Genomic DNA, 25,302 nt, shown 5'->3' with positions numbered 1-25,302 from the left:
AAAAAAAAAAAAAAGAACTGGACATGGAACAATGGACTGGTTCAAAACTGGGAAAAGAGTGTGTCAAGGCTGTATATTGTCACCCTGCTTATTTAACTTCTATGCAGAGTACATCATGTGAAATGCTTGGCTGTATGAGTCACAAGCTGAAATAAGATTGCCAGGAGAAATATCAACAACCTCAGCTATGCAGATGATGCTACTCTAATGGCAGAAAATGAAGAGGAACTAAAGAGGCTTTTGATGAGGGTGAAAGAGGAGAGTGAAAAAGCTAGCTTAAAACTCAACATTCAAAAAACTAAGATCATGGCAGCCAGTCCCATCACTTCATGACAAATAGAAGTGACAGATTTTATTTTCTTGGGCTCCAAAATCGCTGTGGACAGTGACTACAGCCATGAAATTAAAAGACGCTTGCTCCTTGAAAGGTAAGCTATGACAAACCTAGACAATGTATTAAAAAGCAGAGACATCACTGTGAACAAAGATCCATATGGTTTAAGCTATGGTTTTTCCAGTAGTCATGTGTGGATGTGAGAGTTGGATCATAAAGAAGGCTGAGCATCAAAGAACTGATTCTTTCAAACTGTGGTGCTGGAGAAGACTTTTGAGAGTCTCTTGGACTGCAAGGAGATCAAACCAGTCAATCCTAAAGAAAATCAACCCTGAATATTCATAAGGACTGATGGTGTTCAAACTGTGGTGCTGGAGAAGACTTTTGAGAGCCCCTTGGACTGCAAGGAGATCAAACCAGTCAATCCTAAAGGAATTCAACCCTGAATATTCATAAGAAGGACTCATGCTGAAGCATGATGCTGACATGAATTTGGGCAAACTCTGGGAGATAGTGAAGGACAGGGGAGCCTAGCATGCTGCAGTCCATGGGGTCCCAAAGAGTTGGACACGACTTAGTGACTGGATAACAACAAATAAAACCAATAGTGTATGTATGTCAACCCCAAATTCCCACAAAGTGATCTTTAAAAACTGTAACTCAGATCCTTACACCCTCTGCTTAAAATCACCAGTGATATCTCATCAGGCTAGAAAAAAATCTGACTTCTTTCTAAATTCCTATGTGATGTGTCCTGACTACCCAGTTCTTATCTTTCGCCCTATCCCTTTCTTTCCTCATTTATTCTTTACTGTTTGCCTTTGATCCTTACAGAGGAGACCCACCCAGATCACCTTATCTAAAGTACCAGCCTAGTCACTCTCTCTTTTTCTACATTTTTTTTTTGAACCCCAGAAGCAGAGGGTTGAGTTAATTATAAAGCTCAGTTCATGACCTTCACCCTCTATTATCATTTGTACTTGAAAGGCCTTTTTATTCCCCATCTTAATTGTTGAGTCCTTTTTATCAATATAATCATCGTTGTTCAGTTGCTAAGTCATGTCTGATTCTTTGCAACCTCATGGACTGCAGCAGACAAGGCTTCCCTGTCCTTCACTATCTCCCAGAGTTTGCGCACACTGAATCCATTAAGTCAATGATGCCATCCAGCCATCTCATCCTCTGTTGCCCCCTTCTCCTGCCCTCGATTTTTCCCAGCATCAGGGTCTGGTCTTTTCTAGTGAATCGGCTCTTCACATCAGGTGGCCCATTGGAGCTTCAGCTTCAGCATCAGTCCTTCCAATGAATATTCATGGTTGAGTTCCTTTAGGATTGAGGGGTTTGATCTTGTTGCAGTCAAAGGGAGTCTCAACAGTCTTCTCCAGGACCACAATTCAAAAGCATCAACTCTTTGGCATTCACCCTTCTTTATGGTCCGACTGTGACATCCGTACATGACGACTAGAAAAACCATAGCTATAATATCGTTCTCCTCTCCCAATCCCTTCCTTGCCAAAGTCAACTTATTCTATCACGTTTGATATGCATTTTTTATTTGCATATGTTCTTGTATTGTTTCGTGTACAAATATTTTAATTTACCTAAATGGTATAAGTAATAGATCATTCTATTTCTCATTTCATTCAGCACTCTTTTTATTATTATTATTATTATTGGAGTATAATTGCTTTATAATGTTGTGTTAGTTCAACACTCTGTTTCAAAGGTATTTCCATGCCTATACGTTTACCTACTGTTGCACAGCCCTCCACAGCGGGCATCTCTCCATGGTTCACCTAAATGTCTAGACTGCTGCCCATCAGCCATGACCTCAAACAACACTGCAGTGAGTGTGCTCGAGCATGGATCATGTACGCATTCCTATGTGAAAAGTTCTCTAAGATGAAGCCCAAGAAGGGAGTGGTTAGGGCTGTGTGTGTGTGTGTGCTGCCAGTAGTTCTCTAGAATAGCAGCACCAACTTTCATACCCACCAGTGGTGCGTGTAGGTCACGTGGGGATTTAGGGGTTCCGTATTCTCTTGTGGCCACAACAGTTGGCATAATCCAGCTTTTTAATGTTGCCACTTTAATGTGTGCAAAGTGACAATCTCATTCTTCATGTAGTTAATCTTTTGGGTTTCATTGTCTATAAAATACCCATGTATTTATTTCTTTTGTAAAGTTTCTACTGGAATTCCTTCTCTTTCTTGTTGATTTGTAGGTGTTCCATAATGGCGACCCACTCCAGTGTTCTTGCCTGGAGAATCCCAGGGATGGGGCAGCCTGGTGGGCTGCCGTCTACAGGATCGCACAGAGTCAGACACGACTGAAGCGACTTAGCAGCAGCATTTATATTTTTAATATTTGAACTTTTCAGTGTTAAATGTTGTAAAAACCTCCTCCCAATCTACCCTCTGTCTTTTAATATATATATATATTTTTTTTTTGCTTGTGGCTTGCTTGTGGAATCTTAGCTCCCTGATCGGTGATTGAACCCAGACCCCAGCAGTGAAAGCGCCGAGTCCTAACCACTGGACCACTAGGGAATTCCTCTGTCTTTTAAATTTGTCCATTGCATCCTTCAATAAGCAGAAGTCCTTTTTGATATAATCGAATCAGTATAGTTGCCATATTTCTCTTTTCCTCTTCCTCTCCCTCCCCTTCCTTCCTCCTCCCCCGCCTCTGTCTTCATCTGATCCTTGTCTCCATCTGTGTCTATTAGTTTCCAAGCCCTCTCATTAATTCTATTTGTTTCTTTTTGCACCAAGAAAGCCACAGACATACCATGGCTTTGTTATATGTCTTTATAGATGGTAGAGTGAGAGACTCCTCTTTGCTTTGTTTCAGAACTGACTAGCAATTATGGTCTTTTTTCTTCTTTATAAATTTTAGAATAATTTTTGGAGTTCCTAAAAATGATCTAATTGAAATTCTGATTAGATTCTGTTGAATTTCTATAAATTTCTAAAAGTTAACTTGACATCTTTATTATGTTATTCTAAACAAGAGTGTGGAATGTCTCCCCATTTACTAAGATAATCTTTATATCTTAAGAAGGTTTCAGAAAATTTCTCCATGGAAGTCTTGGGTGTCCTCTGTAATTTCCTGGTAATATCTTGCTTTATGTGCTTTTCTGAATAGTGTCTTCATTTTCAAAGATTTTCTAGGTTATCTTCTGGATTTTTTCTCTAGATTACTGCTTCTAGGGTATAGCTTCTATGTTATTGCTCTTGACATTTGGTAATTTGATTTCGTAACCACCATCCTGCTAAACTGTTTTATTAATTTTGTTTATTGATTCTGGTGGTTCAGATGGTAAAGAATCCACCTACAAATTGGGAGACCTGGGTTTGATTCCTGGGTCAGAAAGATCCTCTGGAGGAGGGCATGGCAACCCACTCCAGTATTCTTGCCTGGAGAATCCCCATGGAGAGAGGAGCCTGACGGGCTGAAGTCCATGGAGTTGAAAAGAGTCAGACACGACTGAGCAACTAAGCACACACACATTGATTTTATTGGTTTATTTAGGGTGATGGTCATAATCTCTCTAAATAATGATGTTGTAAACACTTCTCTTTTAATTTTTATTTTTTAAGATTTATTTATTTTTGGCTGTGCTGTGTCTTTGTTGCTGCACTCAGCCTTTCTCTAGTTGTGGAAAGTGGGGGCTACTCCTTGTTGCAGTGGGGGTGCTTTTCATTGCAGTGGCGTCTCTTGTTTCAGAGAATAGGTTCTAGGTGTATGGGATTCCGTAGGTGTGGCTCATGGGCTTTAGTTGCTTCATAGCATGTGAAATCTTCCCTGACTAGGGATCAAACCCGTGTCCCCTGCACTGGCAGGTAGATTCCTGTCCATCGTACCACCAGGGAAGACACCAAATTTCTTATTTCTTTTTATTTCTGAATACAGCAGTGTTGTCCAGGATCCCCAGTACTGTGTTAAGCAGTTGATTCTGAGATCAGAGAGAATGCACGTGACTTTCTTCCTCATGTGTAGCGCTTGCTCAGGAGCTCTGCTTACCTCTCCGGGCTCCCAATTCCCAACTGCCCTTAGATGGTTGGCCTAGTTTTCCAGCTCCTTGGTGGAGATTTAAAAATACTTCAAGGATATTTAAAAATACTTTATATTTTGGGGGATTATTGTCGATGTTATTCTGTTACTTTAATGGAAATAGTCTTTTCCTCTCATTGATTTCCAGAAGTTCTTTATAAATGCTGTGTACAAATCCTTGTAAATACCTTCTTTTTCTCTTTTCACCTTGTTTATGGTGAAACAAATGGCCAGGAGAAAAAAAAAATCTAACATAGAAAAATTTATCAGTATTTCTTTTTTGGTTAGCCTTTTTAAAGAATGTCTTCAGAAATCCTCCCCGCTTCAACAGAAATTAATTTTTCTTTAAGGTTGAAATATGGATTGGATTTTATTTATTTCTGATATAGGTAAATAGGTGTCCTGTTGGTGGTGGGTGGTTTAGTTGCTGTCATGTCTGACTCTTGCAACCCCATGGACTACAGCCCACCAGGCTCCTCTGTCCATGGGATTTCGCAGGCAAGGACAGTGGAGCGGGTCGTCATTTCCTTCTTCAGGGGATCTTCCCAACCAAGGGATCGGCACTGTGTCTCCTGTGTTGCAGGCAGATTCTTTATTACCGAGCCACCAGGAAAGCCCAGATGTCCTGGTACTAGTTGTTCAATAGTCCAGGCTTTATCCAATCATCTGCAGTGTTTTTCCCAGTGGATCTGTTTTGGGGCTTGCTATTCTTTTCCATTGGACAGTTTGTCCCTTCCTGCTCTGGCATCCACTATCTCAATTACTACAATTTTATAGCCAGAATTTATAATATGTCTTAATTTCTGGTAGGGCACGTCCTTTCCCTCTGTCCTTTTTAAAAAATACCTTAGTTATACTTGGCCCACAGTACTTTTATATACATTTTAGAATTTACCTGCTGGTTTCTTGAAAATATCCATTGGGATTTTCATCAGAATTGCATTGAATTTATCAATATTGGAACCGTTGACATTTTAATATCAACTTATGTCAATTATGAGTTGACATTATGAGATTTCCTATCCCTGCACATAATACATTTATTTACATTTTCTTTAATATATTTTAATATATTTAAACATTTTTATTGATATAGGAATTGAAAAAAATCTCTTTTGGAAGAGTAGAGACTGCAATTGATTATTTATTTATAACATTGATTTATTTATTTGGCTGCACCAGGACTTAGTGCGGCACATGGACTCTTAGCTGAGGCTTGTGGGATCCGGTCCCCTGACCCAGGGTTGAACCTGGGCACCCTGCATTGAGAGGGTGGAGTCTTAGCCACTGGACCATCGGGGAAGTCCTTTGATCTTTCATTTATCGACCTTGTATCCAGTCACCTTGCCAAACTTTACTATGTCTAATAATTTTAGATTTTTTTTTTCTTATTTTTTCTTTTTTAATTTTTTAATTTTTTTTTTTTTAAATTTCAGGTATACACGTATCAGGTATAAACTTTAGATTTTTATATGTATATTTTAAAATTAATTTTCACTGGAGTATAGTTGACTTCCGATATTATGTTTCTGCTATATGCAAAGAGAATCAATGAAGTTATACATATACATATATCCACTCTGTTTTAGATTCTGTTCTCATATAGGTCATTACAGAGTATTGAGTAGAGTTCCCTCTGTTGAACAGTAGGTTCTTATTAGTTATCTATTTTGTATACAGACAGCTACATCCTCCTTAAGTAGTGATAGCTTTGATTTTTCCTTTCCAGTCCTGTTTCTTTTATTATTCTTATCCCAGGCACTGATCACACTCTCTAGGATGATGTTGAATAGAAAGGGAGATAGCAGGCACATTGGTCTTATTCCCAAATGTACAGAGAATGCTTCTGAAGTTTCACCATTAATAATAGTATTTGTTGTGGATTTTTGGTAGCTGTTTCTATCAAGTTAATTTTTTTTCTATTGTTGTTTTACTAAGACTGTTTTTAATGGATGTTAATTAAAATTTTTTTTTGATGTGAACCATTTTAAAAGTCTTTATTGGATTTTGCTTCTGTTTTATATTTTGATGTTTTGACTGTGAGGCATGTGGGCTCTTAGTTCCCTGACCAGGGATGGAACCCATATGCCCTGCATTGAAAGGTGAAGTCTTAAGCACTGCACCACCAAGGAAGTCCCTGGATGTTAATTTTTATTCAAGGTTTGTTTTTTTAAATTTTATTGGGATGATAATCTGTTAATGTGGTTATATCTATATCTATATATATTTTTCCATGCTCCATGACATGTGGGATCATAGTTCCTGACAGGGGATTGAACCTGTGCCCCCTGCAGTGGAAGCTCCAAGTCTTAGCCACTGGACTGCCAGGGAAGTCCTTAATGTATTTTCTAATGTAAAACTATCCTTGCTTTCTTGAGATCAACTCTCCTTGATCATGTATAATCTTTTTTTATACATCACTGAATTCATTTTTCTAATATTTTGTTTAGGATTTTTGTATCTGTTTATGAGTAACATTGGCCTGTTATCTTCATTTCATAACTAATCTCCTTTGGTTTCAGTATCACCTTGCTTCACAGAATGTAGTTGACATAGTTTTCCTTTTTCTCTGTTTTGGGGAATCATTTATATAACACTGGAAGGTTTGTTCCTTGAAAATGTGGTGGAACTCACTTGTATTAATATCTGGGCAGGGTGTTCTTTTGAGATGAGATTTTAAAGTTTATTATTCAAATTTTTAATTTATTCTAGAATTAGTTTTCCTATATTATTTTTACAAAGAATTTGTCAATTTAATCCAAATTTAGAATTTATCAGTATAGACTTGTTTGTAGATTTTTTGCATCTTTACTTACATAATTAAATTTTTGCATCTTAACTACTCTAGATCTATTGTTCAGTTTTTTATTCCCAATATTTATTCATGTCTAGTCTTTTTAAAAATTTATTATTATTACCAGGCATTTGCCCATTTCATTGGTATTTTCAAAGATTGACTTTTTGTTTTGACTTTCTTTCATATATTTATTTTCTATTTAATCTATTTCTGGTACTATTATTATTTGTGTTTTATAGTTAAGATGACTGAACATTTAGACTAGTTACCTTTTATACCAGAGCCATATTCTTTTTGTTTTTTGGCTGCACCATGTGACCTGCAGGATCTTAATTCCCCAACCAGGGATTGAACCTGGGGCCCTGGCAGTGAAAGTGTTGAGTCCTAACCACTGGACCATTAGGGAATTCTGGGCCATATTCTTAGCTATTGTACTTTTTTGCTCTTAAAGTCTATTTTGACCTCTCTAACTACCTGTCTTCTGGTTAATACTTGCCTAGTATATCCTTTTCTATTTCTCCACATTTAAGATTTTCATGGTCTCACGTTTTAGATGGGTCTCTGGTAAACTACATGAATTAGATAAAATCCACTCGGATTATCTGTTTTTTAACTGGTAGGTTTAATCTCTTTAAAACTACTCAGAAATGAGAGCAAATTAAAGACAAAAAGGAGAATGGTACTAGTAACCCAAAACATATCAGTCAATACAATAAATGTAAACAGATTAAACCTACCAGATAATCCACGTTGATTTTATCTAGTTCATGTAGTTTACACTTGAACTAGATAAAATCATGAACTAGATAAAAAAAAACCTAGGTAAAAAAAAATCTCTCTCTTAACTGGTAGGTTTAATCTGTTTACATTTATTGTATCGACTGATGTATTTTGAGTTACTAGTACCATCTTCCTTTTTGTCTTTAATTTGTTCTAGTTTCTGTGTGTTTTTTTCTTTCTTGCCTTAAAAAATAATTGCTTGACCTTTGTGCTCTTTCCGACTGGAAACCATCTGGCCCTAGGGCCTGATTGTTCCATCCCAGGACTCCTCCCCAACACCCCCACTCACCGCATTACTGTGGGGTACAGCTCCCCCACATACATAAAGAGGCAGTTTATGGAGCCAATCAAACAGCCTTTTCCTATCACGGCCATCGTGATGCGGAGGAATATGTGATCTGGAAGGAAAAGAGGTGGTGATAACGTGCTGAGAAAGACTTGGAGGAGCCTTGAGTTTTTCACACCCTCTGGGTAGCTGACTTGGGCCAGATTGAGAGCCAGGCTGGGGGAAGGACCAGGACGGGAGCTGGAATGGGGCGGTACTCACCCAGGGGTATCATTGCACAGGTCACAATGAAGACCCCAGACAACAGCAAGGAGGCTGTTTGGGTACGTTTGCGGCCAAGTGATTTGGTGGCCAAAAAGCCCAGGAAATAAAATGGTGGGTCCACAATCATGAAGAACACCTGGGCCAGGTAGATGTTGATCTCGAAACTCTGCAGACTCATGACCATGCCATAAAGGCTGAAAAGGAGTATGGACCTGGGGCAGGAACAGAGGGGATATGCTTTGAGTAGTAGGCATACCACGTCTACATGGTAATTACAGTTGGCAAACTGCTCTCACTATCTGTTCTTTCCTTTAGGCCTTATATTAATCTTTCAGTGGGTTTTTTATATTTTGAATGCAGATAAGAAAGTCTTCCTTTAATTCTAAAGAAAAAAAGAATGTTATCTATCATATGTTTAAAAATTACCTAGGAGAAAATAATGTTTTTACCTCACAACAGGTCCTCTTCCCCTCCTTCCATTTCCCTGCTCTGTGTGTGTGTGTGTGTGCACTCACGTGTGTGTGTCCTCACACATCCAACTCTTTGTGACCCCCATGGACTGCAGCACACCAGGCTCCCCTGTACCTTCACTGTCTCCCAGAGTTGGTTCAAATTCATGTCTGTTGAATCAGTGATGCTATCTAACCATCTCATCCTCTGCCGCCCTCTAAGTTTTCCTTCAGAACAGTTATGGAAGTATGCAAATCAAGTGAGATCATGGTTATACTCTTGTCAACTGCAAACGACCCCCTTGCCAGGGACACATTGCATAGTATTTAGGAAGACATAGTGGCAGACAGCCTCCAGGATGGGCCCCTGCTAGCAGACCCACTCTAGAGATGCTCCTTGCTGGTGTGATGAAGTGAGCAGCCATGGTGGGAAAGTCCTTGTGAAAAACTGAGAGCAATCTCTAGAAGCTGAGGTTAACTCCCAGCTGATAGCCAGCAAGAAGCCTCAGCCCTTCAACTGCAAGGAAATAAGTTCAGGTAACAGCTGAAAAATCGATGCTTTCAAATTGTGGACTCTTGAGAGTCTTTTGGACAGCAAGGAGATCAAACCAGTCAATCCTTAAGAGATCAACTCTGAATATTCATTGGAAGGACTGATGCTGAAGCTGAAACTCCGATACTCTGGCCACCTGATGCAAACAGCTGACTGATTGGAAAAGACCCTGATGCTGGGAAAGATTGAGGGCAGGAGAAGGGGGCGACAGAGGATGAGATGGTTGGATGGCATCTTTGACTCAATGGACATGAACTTGAGCAAATTCCAGGAGATAGTGAAAGACAGGGAAGGCTGGTGTGCTGTGGTCCATGGAGTCGCAAAGAGTTGGACATGACTGGGCTACTGAACAACCTGGGTGAGCTTAGAAGTGGAGTCTTCTCGAGTTGAGTATCCAGATGAGAATGTGAAGTCCTAAGCTGAGAACTCAGCTAAGCTCTGCCTGGATTCCTGACCCATGGAAATGGTGAGCTAATAAGTGTGTGCTATTTCAAGCTGTTAAGTATGTAATTTGTTACATGGCAATTAGAAGAATGCAGACTTCTTCAGGAGAACGTGAGAGCCTGTGATACAGAACTCTTAGGTCCAGAAGCTCAGGGCTTCTTGGGGTGGCTGCTTTTTTTTTTTCTTCTCAAGGTCAGTGGTGCCGCTTGGCTGAGATGCAAGCTCAGGAGAGGAGGTAGAGCTGGGCTTTCTCTCTCTCCCTCAGCAGGTGGGGAGCCCTCTGAGTCTCCAGAATACCCATGTCCTTTCCCACGGGAGGCGGGGCTTCCCTCAGCCTCCCACCTACCCAGGCTGTCCTGTTTTCCTCAGTCTGCTTATCTGCCCATCAGTTTGTCTTTCTCTTACATGAGTGGGGATGGACCTACCACAGTGGGACGATACAGAAGAAGAGCTGACGGAGAGCAGGGGAGCGCAGCATCTGCAGCATCGATGGCTGGGCTTGGCCCTTCTGCAGACTCATCTGGAGCAGCTGTTTGGATAGATGGGGCTCAGCACTTAGCTTCCCCTGGGGACCCCTCCCTCCACCCTCTTCCTGGGAAGCCCCAGATGACCTGGATTCTAGAATGGGGGGGCAGGTGGAGGAGCCCTGGTGGGGTATCACAGAGGGTCTTGGGAGGGGGTCTCACCTCCACACTCAGCTTGGCGCCCTCTTTTTGCTTCCCATTGATCTGGGCCACTCTCTGCAGGGCCTTCAGGGTGAGGTCCAGGTTCCCCAAGGAGGAGTGCCAGAGGGCAGACTCTACGAAGAACCTGTGGGTGGGGTTTGGGGGTGGCATGAATTTAGCCTCAATTGACAGAGTTGTGGGTTTCTGAGAAAGGCACAGACCAGAGTGGGAAGACAGCTGGGAGGGGTGAAAAGAATCCTGGGCTGAGGTTAGGAGCTCTGGGTTCTACTTCAAGGATTATCCCTGTCTACTTGGGAGACCTGGGACAAGTCTTAGTCCTTTCTGGCCATGGTCTTCCTCACCTATCAGTGTGGACATTGATTCTTTTTGCTTTGCTCTGCTTTGATACTTAAGGAGGAAGGGAAGGGGTGTTCTAGGAGATGCTATATCCATCTGTGACTTATTTTGAGCACTCTACCTTACACTGAGGTCCCACTCACCTGGAGTAGACGAAGGTAATGAAGAGGGGCAGAGACACCAACAGCTGCAGGTGGCGCCAGTGGGGCAGAGTGTAAGCCATGCCAGCCAGGAAGAGTTGGCCTAGGCTGGGAACAAATCCTAATAGGAGGCCCAGACTTGGACGGGCATGGATGGGCAACCACTCCAGACCTGGGGAGAAGAGCAGAGCTTCGGTTGAAGTCGGTTGTGTGAGTATGTGTATATTTGGGGGGTGGAGGAGGAGCCTCACACTGGAGTGGAAGGGCTCATCTCGTGAGCTCAGTCCTGCTCTGCACCCCTAGGCCCCTCATTGGATAAGGTAAGGATGGTATGATATTTGGTTAGGTTCAGTGTGTGTGTGTGTGTGTGTGTGTGTGTGTGTGTAGGGATGGTCTAGAAGGTTCTGAATTCCTATGAATGCTCCTAATCAGTGTCACCAACCTCAACATTCATATTTCCTTGCTTCTCCCAAACCTCTTTTGACCTGCCTACAGCTGCTCCCTCTGCACTTCCTTCAACTCGTTTTAATTCAACAAGCATTTAGAGTTGAAGATCCTGTGCCATGGCCTTTGCTTGACCTGGGAAATAGAGATGAATGAGCCTTATGCTCAGGCCATTCTGCAGCACTTTCATTTCCTCCTAGGGGTCATACTCTGGCCTCAGGGACTTGTATATTCTTTTCTTTTTGTCTAGAACTCTGCCCAAGAACTTTACTTCCTCTCTTTCTGCCTCACATTTTGTGCAGTTCTGAGCTTAGATGTTACCACTTCTGGGGTGATTTCCTGGCTCCCCAAGTCCTGATTGAGCACCCCACTTCTGAACTCCCACATCATCCAGGATAGCCCCCATCCTCGCCTTTAGTAAACCAATTTGTAACTGCTTGGCAGCTCACCCAGTCTACTATTAACTCTTTAAGGTCATGGGTAGTGTCTTTTTGTTCACTTGTTTATCCACAGTGCTGGATGTGACACAATTAAATGCCTTTTGAAATTGTATTTAATAAACAAGTGTTGAATAAAAGATTCCCTGGCTTCTCTAAGCAACCCCACTCCAGTCTCTGAGTCTTTACTTAGTTCATCCTTACAATGATCCCTAAATACCTATAAATTCCAGCCCCAAATGATCAGAGCCACCAAAGAGGCCATGATCTTAATTTTTTTTTTTCTTGGAGCACTACCTACTCCAGGAAAGACCCAGATAGATCAGAATGGGCTGGGACAGGTACTCAGGGAAGGAGTTGAGGTTTGCATCTATCAGGTTCCCTGGGTCACTGCACCCTTGTGATTGAGGAGTCCCCATGAGCTGACCCTCCTGGGTTCCCGCTCACTCAGAATCATAGACGAGCTGCTGGCACCCGACACAGCCATGCCTGAGAGGAATCGGCAAATGCAGTAGGCTGAGAAGTTGAGGGCGAAGGCAGTGCAGGTCCCTGAGACCACTAACAGCAGGTAGCTCCAGGTCAGCACCTTCAGGCGGCCCAGCCTGTGAAAGGAGGGGAAACCTGGAAAGCACAATGCTTGCTCCCCTGTCCCGTGTCCCTGGCTGTCTCATCCTGATGCCCTGGGCAATCTAACAGGTGCTTGTGAGGCTGCCTGCATGTGACCATGGGGTAGATGCTGAGATGGGAGGCGGAGAATAATTGGGTGAAGGTTGGCATCTAGGGGACCTGTTGTTGGGAGGATCCTTGGATTGCTGCTGTCCAGGGTCCTGATGCATCTCAGCAAACCTCTGTGGAGGGAGTCACACGCCTTCATCAGAATCACAGGGGTGTGTTGAAAGCAATCCAGATACCAGAGCCCCACTTATGGCCTATCGCATATCTGGAAGGTATGCTAGAAACCTGATTTTTAACACGCTTCCAAGGTTTGGGAACTACTGCTTTGGGGCGTGGTTGAGTCTTTGACTGTTGGTTGATAGAAACAACCAACATTCCTGTTAGGAGACAGCCTTTTGTGATGTATTTTTAAATTGAGGTATTATTGACATACAGCAGTGAAATAGTTTCAGGTGTATAATATAATGATTCTATATTTGTATACATTGTGAAATGAGCACTACAATAAATCTACTTAAAGTCTATCACCATATATAGTTACCATGATTTTTTTTGTGTGTGATGAGAACACTTAAGATCTCACTTTGTGACTTTCAAATGCAATACAGGATTATTAAGCACAGTCATCATGCTGTACATTACATTCCCTTGACTTACTTATTTTGTAGCTTAAACGTGGTAACTTTTGACCTTCTTCACTCATTTTGGCCATCCTCTCCTCCCTGTCTCTAGCAACTACCAGTCTCTTCTCTGTATCCATGAGCTTGGTTTATGGGATTTTTATTTTTGGGAAACCTATGCAAGGTTTATACTTTTTCAAAATGGATTTGACTGTGGCTTATATTTTATGAATAATAAAGCTCATTTTGTGTCTTTGATCTGCTGTGACATAGTATTTTCAAATTTCATTAAAATATTTAAAAATTTATTTATTTTTTAATTGAAGGATAATTGCTTTATAGAATTTTGTGGGTTTCTGTCATACATCAATAAGAATCAGCCATGGGTACACCCTCAAATTTTATTCTTTAGAAAACTGCCTCTTAATATTCATCCCATGGTTATTTTTATGGTCTCTGGCCTGGAAGACAGTCAAGGTTAGGGTAACGAACACTGAGTTGCAGGTACTAATTTAACCCTTATCACAGCCTCCATTTTATAGGTGGAAAAGCCATGTCTGAGAGAGGTGGCATAACCTTCTTGTGGTGCACAGTTGTGGCAGACCTGAGGCTGGTCCCTCACTGCTATTGATTGCCAGGTTTGTGTTTCTGTGACACTCACATGTCACACACAAGGCAGAAGTGGTGGGAAGCAATTTCTTCTGGGTGTCAGAAAATCTGGATTCTTGTCCTGCTTTTTCCACTTGTTAGCTGTGTGACTGTACTTTTTTTAAAAAAGTAAACATTAAATATTTACTTTAGGACTTCCCTGCTGGCACAGTGGATGGGAATCCGCCTGTTAAGTCCGCAGGGACTTGGATTCAATCTCTGGTACGAGAAGATGCCACATGCCGCAGACCAGCTAAACCCATGCGCCCCAACTACTGAGGCTGTGTGCTGCAGTGACTGAAACCCGAGTGCCTAGTGCCTGTGCTTCACAGCACAGAGTAGTCCCTGCTCTCTGCAGCTAGAGAAAAGCCCTCGAGCAGCAACAAAGACCCAGAGCAGATGGGAAAAAAAAAAGTACACAATCACAAAAGTAATGAATTACCATTAAAGTTCAAACAGTATAATAACAAAGAGTGAAAAGTTCTCTTCTTTCCAATCCCACTCCTCAAAACTAACAACATAATTTTCTGGGTTCCTTCTAAGCATCTTGGGCAAATTATCTGCATCCCTGAATCTCAGTGTCCTCATTAGTAAAATGCAGTTAATGGTAACATTCATGCTGGCTTCACAAGGGTATTGTGAGGAGGAACTGAAAGGAGGTGAACCTGAAAAGTGCTGATAGACAGTTGTGTGATTCCTACAGACCTTCCAGACATGGTCAGGCTTGGGTGGATCAGTTCTGTGTCCCTCTCTGGATTCACAGGGCTGCCAGTCTCCCCTCTGTGTCCAGCCTAGAGGGGCTATGCTGTTGCTCCTTGATTCAGGCTTGTTCATCACTGACCTGTCTGCCATGATCCCAGACATCAAGCTTCCGACCAGTATTCCTGCCATGAAGATGGACTGACTCAACTGCAGCAAAGTCTTGCGTGTACACACAAGGTCCCACTGTAAGGAAGGAAGAACTAGAGTCAAGGAGAGCCAGGCTGGCCCCACCACAGTCCACTCCATCCTTCCTGGTGGGCTATGTTGGATTGGGACCGGCACATAAGGAGAGCCTGCCTCCCTGAGTCACACAATCTTTCTTGCCATCTTCTCCTGGTGATAATGATTCAAGTGATTTCAAAACACGTAAGAGATATTTTTGGGAATGACTGAGTAGCCTGCTCCCCTTTTTCAAAGCACTAATCGCTAACCCTCTTTCAGGGCTCTTTAACCTGTCCCTCCTTGGGTGCAGCTGAAGAACACTGACAGAATTAAAAATCTGGTTCTTTTTCTTACAGATTTGGAAAAGGGACTCAGAGAAGCAAGGTTTGTAAGGACACTTAAAGCTGGGATGAGAGGGCCAAATGTGGAACAACGTGGAAGTGGAGTTGAGAAATCATGCGACAGAGAGAGAGTGGGAGAGGAGGAAAAAAAAGAGGGGAAGAGAGGCAGGGGGAGGAGGGGGAGGGAGGAGGGGGAGGGAGGAGGGGGGAGAGGAGGAGGGCGTGGAGGGGAAGAAGGATGAGGAACCTGGTCAGAGAGATCAGGGTGACAGCACAGTGCCAGAGAGGTAGGGATGGAGAGTCCAGATGTGCTGGTTCTCCTCAACCTCCTGATTGTGGTCTCTCATAAGACTGGGCTCAAGTTCTTGACCTAGGGTTCTGTGAAATACCCTTGCATCCTTCCCTTAACTTTCCATAAGCAAATCTGAGAGGGTGTAGTTATTTGCAATCTTGTGTAAGCAGCACTTGAATACCTTAACTAATAGTTTAACTTTTGTTGCTCTTTTTAATGAATATTAGAAAAAAGATTCCCATTTTAAAAGTACTTCATTTCGAGGTGGAGTAAAACATCTCTAGAACCTGGAGAAAAATCATACTGCTCACAGACGCCTCTAAAATTAAGTAAAGATGACAAATGAGTGTGGCATTTCATTTACAAGTAAGAGCTAATTTTTGTATACTTTTGAGTGAATTTTAAAACTCATTTCTTTCGCTAACAGAAAAAAGAAAAAGGAAAAGGGACTGGGATGACCAGGATGTTTAGGGAATGCTCCCTAGGGTGTATTAATATATCCAAATGAATTCATCCTTCAGGTATAATTGCTTGATAATCTTGATTTGATTGGAAAGAAGTCCTTATTTGTGAATTTAATTATTACTGTGGGACTATTAATACCCTGTGCACACACCACATGATATACAATTTGGGAAGCTGGCATTTGAACACTTTCTCAGAAGAGCAATGGACTTTCAGACAGAGTAAGAGAAATATCACTCTCTGTCACTTAATGCAGAATCTAAAAAAAAAAAAAAAGAACAAATACATTTAACCAAATGAACAAAAAAAATGATACAAATTAACTTCTTTACAAAACAGAAAGAGACTTACAGACTGAGAGAAGGAGATTATGGTTACCGGGGGAAAGAGGGGGAGGGCAGGGATAATTAGGAAGTTTGGGATGGGCATGTACACACTGCTATATTTAAAATGGGTAATCAACAAGGACCTACTGTATAGCACAGGAACTCTGCTCAGTATTATGCAACAACCTAAAGGGGGAAAGAATTTAAAGAATAGATACAGGTATATGTATAATGGAATAAATTTGCTGTACAACTGAGACTAACACAACATTGTTAAATAGCCATGTGTGCACGCTCAGTCACTTCAGTAATGTCTGACTCTTTGAGGCCCTGTGGACTGTAGACCGCCAGCCTCCTCTGTCCATGGGATTCCCCAGGCAAGAAAACCGGAATGGGTTACCATGTCCTCCTCCAGGGGACTTCCCTGACCCAGGGAACAAACCTGCATCTCCTGCATTGCAGGAGGATTCTTTACCCACTGAGCCATCTGAGAAGCCCTAAACAAACTGTGGAAAATTCTGAAAGAGATGGGAATACCAGACCACCTGACCTGCCTCTTGAGAAACCTGTATGCAGGTCAGGAAGCAACATGTTAGAACTGGACATGGAACAAGAGACTGGTTCCAAATAGGAAAAGGAGTTCGTCAAGGCTGTATATTGTCACCCTGTTTACTTAACTTATATGCAGGGTACATCATGAGAAATGCTGGGCTGGAGGAAGCACAAGCTGGTATCAAGATTGCCAGGAGAAATATTAATAACCTCAGATATGTAGATGACATCACCCTTATGGCAGAGAGTGAAGAACTAAAGAGACTCTTGATGAAAGTGAAAGAGGAGAGTGAAAAAGTTGGCTTAAAGCTCAACATTCAGAAAACTAAGATCATGGCATCCGGTCCCATCACTTCTTGAGAAATAGATGGGGAAACAGTGGCTGACTTTATTTTTTTGGGCTCCCAAATCACTGCAGATGGTGACTGCAGCCATGAAATTAAAAAACGCTTACTCCTTGGAAGGAAAGTTATGACCAACCTGGACAGCATATTCAAAAGCAGAGACATTACTTTGCCAACAAAGGTCCGTCTAGTCAAGGCTATGGTTTTTCCAGTAGTCATGTATGGATGTGAGAGTTGGACTGTGAAGAAAGCTGAGTGCCGAAGAATTGATGCTTTTGAACTGTGGTGTTGGAGAAGACTCTTGAGAGTCCCTTGGACTGCAAGAAGATCCAACCAGTCCATCCTAAAGGAGATCAGTCCTGGGTGTTCATTGGAAAGACTGATGTTGAAGCCGAAACTCCAATACTTTGGCCACTTGATGCGAAGAGCTGACTCATTTGAAAAGACCGTGATGCTGGGAAAGATTGAGGGCAGGAGGAGAAGGGGGCGACAGAGGATAATATGATTGGATGGCATCACTGACTTAATGGACATGGGTTTGGGTGAACTCCAGGAGTTGGTGATGGACAGGGAGGCCTGGCGTGCTGCGATTCATTGGGTCGCAAAGAGTCGGACATGACTGAGCGACTGAACTGGAATATAAAATGAAAAGTGAAAAAAAGCAATGGACTTTATTGCTGTTTTATTCAAATAACTAATTTTCTGTAATTCTATGTGTTATCTGATATAACTTTTATTTAAAAAAGATTTTAGGGTTTTGTCAAACTGGGACTTCATTTTAATAGTCCTTATTGGAAACTGGTGAATAGAATACGACAGTGGAGATGGAGACGCATTGTAGGGAGGAGTTAGGAATAAGATAGACTGGAACTGAGGAATGGAAGGATGAGAAGCAAGAGAGTGTAGGAAAGAGGAGAGAAGTCAGAGAAGTGCTGGAGGAGGGGAGGATTAGGAGTGCGGGATTAGAAGACGCAGACTATTGTGTACAGGATGGATAAACAACAAGGTCCTGCTGGATAGCATGAGGAACTCTATTCAATATCCTGTTATAAACTGTAATAGAAAAGAATATGAAAAAGAAGATATATATATGTGTGTGTGTGGGTGTGTGTGTGTGTAACTGGATCACTTTGTTATACAGCAGAAATGAACACAAGTACACTATGAAGTACATTGTAAATCAACTGTGAGTGATAGTTGCTCAGTTGTGCCCGACTCTTGGTGATCCCATGGACTGTACCCGGCCAGACTCCTCTGTCCATGGAACCCTCCAGGCAAGAATACTGGAGTGTGTTGCCATCTCCTTCTCCAGGGAAATCAACTGTACTTCAATACAATTTAAAAAATAGATTTATCAATTTTAGAGAAAATGGAAAAATAAGGATTTGTCAAATAACAAAAGAAGTCAGAGGAGTGAGAAGAGAACACAATTTGTATGCAGCCTAGTGATGAAATCTGGGTGTAGTTCAGAATAGAAACTGATAAATGAATATGGAATATGTAGTCAGAAAGAATTTATCTGCCTCTGCTTTGCCCTAAGGTACTTGTCGTCTGTGAAAGCAACAGTTCAAGGGGTTATATCACCTTAGGGTGAGCACAGACTTTTACTATATATGTTCTCTTCATGTGCACCTGAGGCTCTTGAGGGTCATATACCTCTGTGTGCTCCTGGGCCTCATATATATATGTATACACACACACACACACACACACACACAATTGAGTAAACTCCGGGAGCTGGTGCTGGACAGGGAGGCCTGGCATGCTGCGATTCATGGGGTCGCAAAGAGTCGGACACGACTGAGTGACTGAACTGAACTGATACAGTGCTTTATATATATATGCCAAAGCTTATTTACATTGTACCTCACAGTATGCTTATGTTCATTTCTGCTGTATAGCAAAGTGATCCAGTTACACACACATGTATTTCTCTTTCATATTCTTTTCTATTATGGTTTATCACAGTATATTGAATATAGTTCCCTGTGCTATACAACAGGACCTGTTGTTTATTCGTCCCTAAGGAACCAAAGCATAGGAATGGGTAGTCGTGGATTTGAGGGAGACTCAGAATTGCTGTCTAGGACAGCTCTGCACTGCTAACTTGATAAAGCCTGTGATAAATGAAAGATGCTGTGAGACTGGCCTCAGGGGAAAGAAAAAGAGAAAACGAATGGCAGCGGGGCCAGGAAGTAGAGCCACGAAATGGTAACTGCTGTTCAACTGCAGAACAGAAGTGAAAGGCGGACTCAGGCCGGCCGTTCATAGTAACTCAGGCCCTCCCTGCGCTGTAGTCATTGGATCTGGAGTGGGCACCCGACCCAGGTCAGAAAATGTCTTTCCCAGAATTTTTCAAAGTTGAAGCAGAGAGGCCTTCCCTGCTGGTTCAGTGAGTGATAAAGAATCTGCCCGCCAATGCAGGAGACATGACTTTGATCCCTGGTCCTGGAAGATCCCACGTGCTTTGGAACAACTAAGCCTGTGCACCACTACTATTGAGCCTCTGGTGTAGAGCCTGGGAGCCGCAACTACTGAAGCCCTGGCCCCATAGAACCTGGGCTCAGCAACAAGAGAAGCCACTGCAGCGAGAAGCTTTTGTGCCACAGCTAGAGAGGATCCCCTGCTTGCTGCAGCTAGAGAAACGTCCGCACAGCAATGAAGACCCAACACAGTCAAAGGTAAATAAATAAAATTATTCAAACAATTTTTAAAAAGGTGAAGCAGAGAGACAGTTATTAGAAGTGAGCCCAGAATGGGCAGTGGCAATGTTAAACGAAGCATCTGTGTCATAGTTACATGCCCATCATGCAGAGAACAGATGAACGCCAACAAAGGTCTTGCACACATGGCCCTGGTTCCCATGGGCTCTAGAGCCAGCTCTGCCTTTGTTTGTCTTGTGGTTGGGTTATGGGAACCTTTATACCCTCTTTTCATGCTCAGATTAGTTTGAGTTGAATTGCAGCCACTAGCAAACAGGAGTCCTGACTCATACAGTTCAGATAGAAGCTGCCAATTATTTAGTTCAGTTCAGTCACTCAGTGTCCGACTCTTTGCGACCCCATGGACTGCAGCACGCCAGGCCTCCCCGTCCATCACCAAGTCCCAGAGTTTACTCAAACTCATGTCCATTGAGTCGGTGATGCCATCCAACCATCTCATCCTCTGTTGTCCCCTCCTCCTCCCGCCTTCAATCTTTCCCAGCATCAGGGACTTTTCAAATGAGTCAGTTCTTCATATCAGGTAGCCAAAGTATTGGAGTTTCAGCTTCAGCATCAGACCTTCCAATGAACAGCCAGGACTGATCTCCTTTAGGATGGACTGGTTGGATCTCCTTGCAGTCCAAGGGACTCTCAAGAGTCTTCTCCAACACCGTAGTTCAAAAGCATCAATTCTTCAGCACTCAGCTTTCTTTATACTCCAACTCTCACATCCATACATGATTACTGGAAAAACCATAGCTTTGACGAGAGGGTCCTTTGTTTGGAAAGTAATGTCTCTGCTTTTTAATATGCTGTCTAGATTGGTCATAACTTTTCTTCCAAGGAGCATACTCAGGATATTTTAATTCAGAAGGAAATAGGAGGGGACTTCCCTGGTGGTCCAGTGATTAAGAATTCACCTTGCAATGCAGGAGATGCACATTTGATCCCTGGTCGGGAAGCTAAGATCCCACTTGCCTTGGAGCAAATCAGCCAGTGTGCCATAAATATTGAAGCCTGCTTGCTGCAACTAGAAAGTCCGTGCGTGTGCTGCAAAGAAAGATCTCGCGTGATACAACTAAGACCTGACTTGGCTAAATAAATAAATACTAAAAAAGAAAATAAGGAGAAGAGCTCAGGTAGGTTTTTTTTTTTTTTAATTATTATAACCCAAAGCTAGCATCTTATTTCTTATTATACTAATTTTTTTTTGCTTTTCATTCAGAGGGATGAAGTATCCCTTTGGGATACAGGGCCCTTTAGGAGTTCTTTCCAAGGGGCAAGCTGGGACCTGTCTTCCTCAGGAGACCTGTGCTGCTGTGCCTACTAGATATAGCCATGTGGCCTGGGTGGAGCATCTTCATTGAGACTAATCTTCGTGCTTAAGCAACCCTTGATAACTTGTGGGCTATTGCATTTGCTTCACAACTCAAAAGGTCCAGCTTCACACTGGGCTATACATGTAAGCTGCCTATTATCCTAATGAAGTGTTTTCTGGTGCAGCCTTTGGCATTATTGGCCCAAGGAAGAGTTATCCTGGCTGTGTTCATTAAAATATTGTGGACATTGGTCCCACACACAGTACCTGTTGGAAGAGGACTGGATTATTCTTGGCCTATCCCCACAACTCAGGAAAATTGTAGGCACCTGGCTTTGTCAGTCACCGAAACTGATGAGAAGATGACTACTAACTCTCCATTTAGAAGGAAAGCTAAGGTGCTCACTCACCCAGATTCTTTGCTTCAGATGGCAAGGAATCCAAATAAATTTGAGCTTCTGATCACACTGCCTGCTGTTTTGAACAGAAGAACAACAGCAAGGTTGATATTAATAGTTCCTGGAGTATTGTCGAACTTGGAAAGCAGGGTGCAGAGTTTTAAGAAGGGAAACGGGAAAGCAGAATTGGAGGGATTGATAGCATACAAGTTAAGGTGGGCGGAAGAGGATGTCTCAGAATTTGGGTGGAGGCTGGAGAATAAGGAAGGCATTCCCCCTCAGCCATGCCAGGAGGGGATGGCTTATGACGCTCAGAGGGAGGAGGACTAGCCATCCTTACTTACCTTGTAGTTCTGTGTGTTGGGTCTGGCTAGTGGGAAGTATGGCTTAACTCCTACCGCTTTCAGACTGATGCTGCATCAGGCAGGTCTGGAGACTGTGCTCACCCACAGCCCCTTCTGCACAGCCCTGATTACCAGGCAAGGGGCCACATAATCCCACTATTTTGTCCCTTGGTGTGATGATTAGATTAAATGTGGACACCTGAGCCAATTGCAGGATTGTGACGGGGGCTACTCATCAATGTGTTGGGTTGAGCCAATCAGAGCCTTTTCTAAGACTTTGAATTAAGATTTACGGAAATGTTCTGGCTGGTGAGTTCATGTGATTCTTTGCGACCCCATGGACTCTAGGCCCCCAGGCTCCTTTGTCCATGGGCATTCTCCAGGCAAGAATACTGGAGTGGGTTGCCATGCCCTTCTCCAGGGGATCTTCCCAATCCAGGGATCGAACCTGCGCCTCTTATGTCTCCTGCATTGGCAGCAGATTCTTTACCACTAGTGTTACCTGGGAAGCCCCTTCGGTTGGTGGTGGGCCCTAAATCTGAGAGGTAATGGGGCAGAGCTGGGATCAGCAGTCGTCTTGCGAGATGAGCACATAGACGAAATGGGTCGAGAGGAGAGTCATAGAGTGAGTGTATAGTGATGCCTCTGGAGCTCCAATCCCTGGTTCCAGTTGCCATGAAGCCTGGACACGCTTTGTTTCCTGCCCTTGGATTTCCTGAAATCCCTTTCCTCATGAGCTGACTGGAGACAGCTTCTCTTTCTTGCAACCAAAAGACCATTGACTAGAACAGATGTTAAGAGCACGATCCATGCGACAGCTACAGAGTGCAGAATTCAGCCGGATGAACCATTTAGCAGGCCAGGGAGACTCTACAATCGACTGTGTGTGTGTTTCGGGGGAGGGGTGTTAAATCACTAGAGATGAAAGGACCCTCCCCCTCCCCATAACCCTGTTCTCTTTCCCATCTTAGTTCCTTGGCTGCTCTCCATCTCCTGGCCCCAGCTGCTGAGAGCTATTTCTAGACGAAGTCAGGAAATTGTTTTTGTCTCTAGGACTCTGAGCCCAGAATCCCCTGCTCAGGAATATTCTCTTTGCCCTCCACTCTCTGCTTGCCTCCTTTCTCCACCTCTCTGTACCACTCCCACACCTTCCTACTCTCAGGGAAACCAAAGTAGACTATTGAACTCCAGCAGCAGTATCTCTCTCTCTCTGGGGGAGGTTGGAGGGGCAGGGAACAGCTTTCTGCAAGGCGTTCCATAACCTTCTCTACCAGGAAGACCTCAATTCCAACCCCTGTTTTCTGTCCTGCATTTTGGGCAGAACGCTTCATAGCTCCAGGGTCTTTGGACAAATTCAGGTCAGGTTTGCACAGTCTGTGTGTGTGTGTGGGTATGTGTGGGGATGGTAAGATGGGGACACAGGGGTTGGGAGAAGAAGCTGGGGGCCCAGGGCTCCTCACCTCAGTGACGATGGTGGAAGGGAAGGTGCTGTTGTCGTAGATCCAGCCGTGGGGGCAGGGCTCTGTGGCCCCTGTGCCGTTGGTCTCTGTGCCATTGGGAAAGGGCGGTCCCCGCTGGGGAGAGGTGAAGAGGAGGCAGGACTCGGGCCGCCCCTGCCCATCCCGGGGCAGCCAGGCCTCCAGGTCCCCGTCCTCGCTGAGGTTGGTGTCGGCAGGTGGGCGGCAGTGGTGGGTGGGGATGGCGGCGGTGAAGTTCTGCAGGGTGTTGTGCAAAAACGTCAGGAGCAGGGGCAGAGTCAACAGAATCACCTGGATCTTCTGGAAGCGGCCGACTCCCCCCAACTGCAGCAGGATGTCATTGAAGGCCATGGGGTAGGACCTCTCAGGGGCCTGGGAGTGGAGGCCTGTTGCTCCCACAAACTGTTTCCAGGTTTTTGGTGCAGGGGGGAGGAGACAGGCTGTTCTTTGTCTTCTCAATTCATCAGTTCCTGGTTCTGCTGTGGCCTTAAGTCACCCGAACTAAAAACTAGTGTTTATAACTTTTTTAGAGGTACCAAGTTAAACTGTGACTTGAAAGTAAGGCGATGAATTATTAAGACTCGTCGGGTCAATGATTTGTTCCAGGGGACCTTAAGGGCAGCTAAAGTTAAATTGGCCACATGGCCAAAAAAAAAAAAAAAAAAAAGAGGGAACCCTCATCAGAGGTAATGTCAACGGTGCTTCTTTTCTCATCGTAATACAATCCACTCCCAGTTTTTCTTCTTCCCTCAATTGTAACAGCTAAAACCAAGGAAATGTCCACCACAGTCTATCCCATTATCTGTTTAACCATCCTCAAGCCAGGGGCAAAAAAGCTTCATTGAGACTGAGTATATACAATAAAATGCATCAACTTGGGAACCTCATTTTGACAAGTTTTAACAAACTTACACAGTCATGTTGTTGTTTTTCAGTCGCTCAGTTGTATTTGACTCTTTGTGACCCCATGAACTGCAGCATGCGAGCCTTCCCTGTCCTTCACCATCTCCTGGAGTTTGCTCAAACTTATGTTCATTGAGTCGATGATGCTACGGAACCATCTCATCCTCTGTTGTCTCCTTCTCCTCCTGCCTTCAGTCTTTCCTGGGATCAAGGTCTTATCCAATGAGTCGCCTCTTCACATCAGGTAGCCTAAGTATTGGAGCTTCAGCTTCAGCATCAGTCCTTCCAATGAATCTTCAGGGTTGATTTCCTTTAGGATTGACTGGTTCGATCTCCTTGAACTTTCAAGAGTCTTCTCCAACACCACAGTTCAAAAGCTTCAATTCTTTGATGCTCAGCCTTCTTGATGATCCAACTCTCACATCCATACATGACTACTGGGAAAACCATAGCTTTGACTATATGGACCTTTTCTTCTTTTTTCTTCTGATGCTGAAACGGGACAAAAACATTACAATAAAAGAAAACTGGGTGCCGGGGACCAGCCCCGGCTGATCCAGGGTATTCGAAGGAGAGACGGCGTAGGCGAGGATCAGGATACAATAGCTTCAATTAGATATTAATTAAAGATATAAAGAGTAATAGGATGAGGATAGCTCAGTAGGAAAATTCAGTGGAGAAAAGAGGCTGAGTAGCTTGGTTTACGCGGGAGACCAATAAAACTTCAAGACAAGAAGTTTGCACCACTTACGTAGGCCGCAGGCGTCCTTCCGTTCTCCCGAAGGAGAGGAGACACTGAGGCCTCCCCGGTCGGATCTTAGAAGCCCAGGCATAATTAGTAAGCATGGTGGGTTCCGCGCTCCAGATGGAGACTCAACCAGAGTGAGAGAGAGAGCGACATGGGGAGACCAGTATTTCGAGGAACTGATCCCAATTCTTTATTTTCCAGAGTCTGTTTTTATACACTGAGAT

At 43.3% G+C, this 25,302-nt stretch overlaps 1 protein-coding gene and 1 non-coding gene across 2 annotated transcripts in view; both read right to left on the bottom strand.

Annotated features, from left to right (window-relative positions):
* Positions 1-23,923, bottom strand: part of LOC104998665 (solute carrier family 22 member 6-like) — a 27,631-nt gene extending 3,708 nt beyond the window's left edge. The window contains exons 1-8 of the mRNA XM_010853968.1: positions 23,410-23,923; positions 14,785-14,888; positions 12,448-12,602; positions 11,123-11,291; positions 10,644-10,767; positions 10,383-10,486; positions 8,509-8,723; positions 8,251-8,359 (exon numbers count right to left, since the gene is read on the bottom strand). Of these exons, the coding sequence (XP_010852270.1) occupies positions 8,251-8,359; positions 8,509-8,723; positions 10,383-10,486; positions 10,644-10,767; positions 11,123-11,291; positions 12,448-12,602; positions 14,785-14,888; positions 23,410-23,778 (1,349 nt within the window). The 5' untranslated portion in view covers positions 23,779-23,923. The remainder of the gene's footprint in view (positions 1-8,250; positions 8,360-8,508; positions 8,724-10,382; positions 10,487-10,643; positions 10,768-11,122; positions 11,292-12,447; positions 12,603-14,784; positions 14,889-23,409) is intronic.
* Positions 7,515-7,587, bottom strand: TRNAE-UUC. Its single transcript has one exon. It is a non-coding gene; the product is annotated as a tRNA-Glu (tRNA).
* Positions 23,924-25,302: the final 1,379 nt, after the last annotated feature.

This window comes from Bison bison, unplaced genomic scaffold (genome assembly GCF_000754665.1).
Source record: "Bison bison bison isolate TAMUID 2011002044 unplaced genomic scaffold, Bison_UMD1.0 scf7180017864334, whole genome shotgun sequence".
Classification (NCBI taxonomy): Eukaryota; Metazoa; Chordata; class Mammalia; order Artiodactyla; family Bovidae; genus Bison; species Bison bison.
Note: the sequence above shows the minus strand (reverse complement) of the source record. Positions and strands in the feature narration are given on the sequence as shown.